Source organism: Gavialis gangeticus, unplaced genomic scaffold (genome assembly GCF_001723915.1).
Source record: "Gavialis gangeticus isolate Ggan-Ray unplaced genomic scaffold, GavGan_comp1, whole genome shotgun sequence".
NCBI classification, from domain to species: Eukaryota; Metazoa; Chordata; order Crocodylia; family Gavialidae; genus Gavialis; species Gavialis gangeticus.
In genome coordinates, this window is record NW_017729033.1 from 1,779,760 (window position 1) to 1,784,617 (window position 4,858).

The 4,858-nt window shown below is 49.3% G+C and overlaps 1 protein-coding gene across 1 annotated transcript in view; it reads right to left on the bottom strand.

The window, feature by feature from the left end:
• Window positions 1-1,134: 1,134 nt before the first annotated feature.
• Window positions 1,135-4,858, bottom strand: part of SFXN5 (sideroflexin 5) — a 270,380-nt gene continuing 266,656 nt past the window's right edge. The window contains exons 15-16 of the mRNA XM_019526158.1: window positions 2,775-2,851; window positions 1,135-1,303 (exon numbers count right to left, since the gene is read on the bottom strand). Coding sequence (XP_019381703.1) covers window positions 1,164-1,303; window positions 2,775-2,851 — 217 coding nt within the window. The 3' untranslated portion in view covers window positions 1,135-1,163. The remainder of the gene's footprint in view (window positions 1,304-2,774; window positions 2,852-4,858) is intronic.

Here is a 4,858-nt window from a genome sequence, read left to right on the forward strand (position 1 = left end):
TCACCAGCCTGGGGCGATGGGGGTGTGAGTGGGAGCAAAAGGGTGGGATGAGAAAGTGAATGGGTAATTTGGAAATCAGAAGCCTCCTGGCAGCGAGGTTGCTACTGGCACATGGCGTGTTACCTCCTGGGAAAGGGGGCTGTGTGTGTGTGTGTTTGTGGTTGTGATTGTGTGTGCATCTGAGGACAGCTCAAATGAACTGGAGACAAGATTGTAGGGAAGAGGAGAGTTGGGAGCAGCAGGGGACAGATAGGTGTGGAGTAGCTAAGCCTTGAAAAAAAGGCCCGAATGGGAGAGAAGAGGTCGTCCCAGCTTTAATTTCCAAGGGCCCAACTGATCTCATGTGGACTGGCGCTTTACTGAGCTATAATTTTGACTAGAGCAAAGATGCTTAACAGGGACTCACTCTTTACCCTGTGCTCTGTAGACGGAGCCACGCGCTTACCACTGGAGGTTGTTTTTTAAGGGCAGATAGTCAACTGCACAACTTAGAGTCACATAATGTGGACTTGCTCCCAGACCCCACTGTTTTCCTCTTAAAGACACCCACAGCTTTTTGCAAGCCCATCCTTAGGTTGTGCAGGGGGGGAAAAATGGTAAAAGGTAGGAGTAGATTTGCATTGTTTTTGCCAAGGGGCCCTGGGTTTTATTGCACAAGGAGCAGTTGCCCTCAGCCCCACTGTCAGAGCGATGCTCTTGCATTTGAGTCCATCTCGCCCTGGACTGTACTCTTAGCTGGGCCACAGCACTGCAGTCTACCTTGCCATCCCTGGGATGTACTTGGGCAGGAAGCCGGCATGGCTTAGGGTGGAGTTCAAGCAAGACAAGCTCCTGCGAGCACATCAAACCCACCCTGTGCTCCCTGACATTCTCAATCAAGCTCAATGGCTCCTTCCTTATTTGCAAAGTACTCGGGCCTGGGACCCTAAAACAGCAGAAGCGCCGGGAGGAAAATTGAATTAACAACTTCACTTCTTGGGGAGGGATGGAAAGGGAGTGTGGAGGACACAGAATGTGCAAGGCTCTGGCCCAAGGCTCTGCAGCAAATTCCCCCAGGAACCAAAGTCCATCCCAACATCTTTTGGGAGCACATGTGACTGCGCCTTCTGCAATATCAATGCACGGTGTACAAACTCACCCCTGAACAACGCAGCGCACAACTCCTACCAGAACAAGTTGCTCGCCACTGATGCTGCTTCCACTGGGGACCGGATGCAAGACCAAAGGCACGAACGATGCCAGGCTCCGTGCCAGTCCTCTTGAAGACGCCCCACTCCTATGGAGGCCAATGTAGCAGAAGAACCTACGCAGAACAGACAGGGGCTGAGACAGCTGTGTAACACCTGGGGATGAGGCCTTGCTACTGTCCCCTCCAGCCACAGTTCTCTATTCCCTGTTAAACCACGGCCTGCAGTGGGAATTGCTAGGCTACAGCTAATGCCTCCCAATGGGAGATGACGGCAGCCCCTCGGCTCGTGCTGGATGACAATGCACAGGCCAAACCTTTGTGCCTGTATAAGCAGGGGACAGCCCTGCTCTGGATGATGGACTAAGACGTGGGTGAATTTGGTGATTTCAGCTGTTTCCTTTGTACACATGTCCTAGGGAGCTATTCCTATGTATCCTTCTGTTGTGAAAAGTAGCCTGACCCACAGGGCTGGAAGGAGAGCAGTGACCAAGGCCTTTTTTCAGCTCCCCTGAATATGCAACTGGCTGGTTGGTTTCTAAGCTGCCTTCTGAGCTATCTATCTCCATTCCTCACATATCTCATCCCAAGGAATGCAGCTGCTCTGCAACCCACGCTCCCAGTGAATCAGGCACCTTCCACTCGTTGCCATGTAGAAGCCAAAGTTTGCATTACTGAGCAAGCCAAGGGTTTTGTTCTTTAACCCTGTGGGCTGAAAGGGGTCTAAAGGGCTTCAGCCTTGGGGAAGCTCGTGGGCCATCCTGGTGCTGTGGACTCCTCACCTTCCTCCCAACACGCCACAGTCTGCCTTGTCTTTCTCCCCCTAACTTTCCCCTAACGAACCTAAAAGGTGCAAGGGAACGGTCTACTGGTGTGACCAGGGTTTCCATTGAAATTGGTGTATGGTTACATCACTGCTGTGGAGGCCTGACCAGCCAATCAGAATGGGATAATCTGGGCTCCTTCCCTCATGGATGAATAATGGGATAATTGGAATAATCTGGGCTCCTTCCTGCATTTTGCCCAGCAACTTCTAATTGATCATCTCCACTTCTGCCTGCTGAGACCTGCTTGCTTGTTGCTTTGTGTCTGCTCTTCGAACTCAGAGCAGGGACAGGTGCTAAAACCGGGTCCACACACCAGGTTCCCAGCATGGCAAGGAAGGATAAGGTCATTTTAATCACCCTTAGTGTTGCTGACGATGGGCTTCATCCTAGTGCTTTTGTCTGCTTTAGATACTCTGGATATTGTGGAACTTGATTCAAAATCCCGTATGAAGCAGCGTAGAGTACTGCAGACACTTAATAACTCACCAGGATACAGGCAGAAAGGTGCTGTGTTCATTCTCGTTCCTGGACTGTAATATGCTATACTGGATTACCACTTAGGCAAACTGATCTACACCAGCTTGGTTAGCAGGATGCAGCCTGTGTGTATAGACAAGCAGTGCAGTTCCTCGTGGTAACCATGTCACTGTCTCCTTGGCTTTCTGCTCCTTTTTCTCCCCATGCAGTGGGGACTGTCTTCTCTTCGAGACAAGGCACACTTTGCTCTAGGTGATACCTGGGTCTAAATTTCACAAACTCACCTGGCAAACTATTAGGATCCAGTGCTGGCATGCAGCGATCGTCATACTCTGCAGCTCGGGAGATCCTGAAACCTAACCTCAAAGGGTAAAGTCAGCATGTCCCAGGCACCAGGTACGTTTCAAATCCAAAGTCAGGCACCAATAGAAATCCCGCCTGAACCCATCCCCTCTGCATAGGGGGAATTTCATGCCAAGCTGCTCCCACTCACCCTTCATGCAAAGGGAGGGAGGACCTTCGTCCCTGGTAAAAACGAGGCAATGATTTACCTTGTGAACTGGGGGCGGTGGAAGGGACTCATTTTGGAAGTAATTGGGGTGGGCATGAACCTTAGTATTTTACAAATGGAGACATCAGGTTACGAAAGCTCTGTGAAAAGATTAACTAGCAACCTCTTGAACAATTAAAATGAAATGACACTAAGTGCTCATCCCGGTCAGGTTAGCTGAGTTCCTGCACGTATCCCCCCCAGCGGACATTGCTTTTACGCGGCTACGCTGGGAGGAGTTACTCCTGCTAGAAGCGAGTACAGGGGATATCGCTTCACTGGTCCCAGGAATGAACTCTGACATTTGTTTTTTTTTAATGGATGAAAAATGTTATGGTCTTGCCTCATACATTCGGCCAGAGTGACCTGGGGTGTGCGTTCACACACACACACACGCATGTGTACACACTAGCAGGTCTGATGTCATTCAGCAGGGGGCAGTGTGGCACACAGGTATGTACAAGCAGAGGCATGTCTGGTTTCGTGCAGCGGTCAGAGAATACGTGTGCACACAAACTTCCCTGCTTGCAGCTGGCAGTAATGTGTACACACATACACATGCAGAGGCATCCGATTTCATCTAGCAGAAGCTGCAGGGAATACACAAACCTGTGCGAGTGTGCAGGCAAACTCATACCCCCACCGCCCTGATTTCATTGGGCAGTGGAGAATACATGTACACGCACATACACACAAGCGGGTATGATTTCATCCAGCAGGAGGCAGGAAGGTGTGTTTGTGTGCGTGCAGCGCGTGCGCGCACACACCTGCTTTCACCCAGGAGAGGCAGTAGGGAATACACATGCACACGAGACCATGCACTCGCGCACACACACACACACACAGACAGAGCACACTTCAGAATGGCACATGGCCACTAGCATATACAGTAACAAGCCAAGCATGTCTCTTTGCTCCACTAAGCCCCTGCATCTCTCATAAGCAAAATCACATAAATAATAACCAAGCCGCAGCCTAATCCTTTAAATGCATTCGCTTTTATTCCAGACATTTAGAAGTGTTACATAAAGTGTTGTGATCGATAAATCTATTGAGAAGGTTAAAAAGACACTGTGCGCATTTCAAAGTCGATCGAAGTTGACAGAGGTATATGTGCTTGTAAAGTTACATCGTAATAACGGCTGGAAGACAAGTGACATTTTGGAAAGGTAATACCCCTGTGTTTCTTATGGTTTACAGTTTGCCATTCAATACAATTATAAGGTGCATTCAGACTGGAGTGGCTGGGGTGCTGGAGAGCGATTTTATCAGACAGGTTAAGGTTACACGAGGACACCATTTACAAAACATGAAAAAAAAAAGGCATTTCTGAAAGGAAACCAGAGAGAATTCAGGGTCTGTAAATAACCAGCACTATCAGGACTCATGGGAGATCACTTCTTGTGCACCCGCGACACCGATAAGTGATTCCTAATCAGGCTAGTTCCTTGGCACAGCTGCCCCCTTTGCAATAGTTTCTTGGTAGTTTAACGAGATCTGCTCTCAGAGTCACTCTCTGCGGGGAAGCTCTCGCTGTAATATGCCTGACAGCACCCAGAAACTCCCCGAATGCCTGTGAGTGGCACATCACAGAACTTGAGTTCTTGGTCACAAGCTTTTAAAAGAAAGGGGTAAAGGAAGAGACAGCTACGTCTACCTTGGTGTGTGGCATTGATGTTACCCTGAGATCTACAGTGCTCTACAAGGTCGGTTTTGTACAGTTGTCACTGGTGTATTTATAGTCTGTGTTGCGGACATAAAACCAGAAATGGGGCATGCCCCCTACCTGCTCTGGGTTATTTAAAATCTTTCTACGTT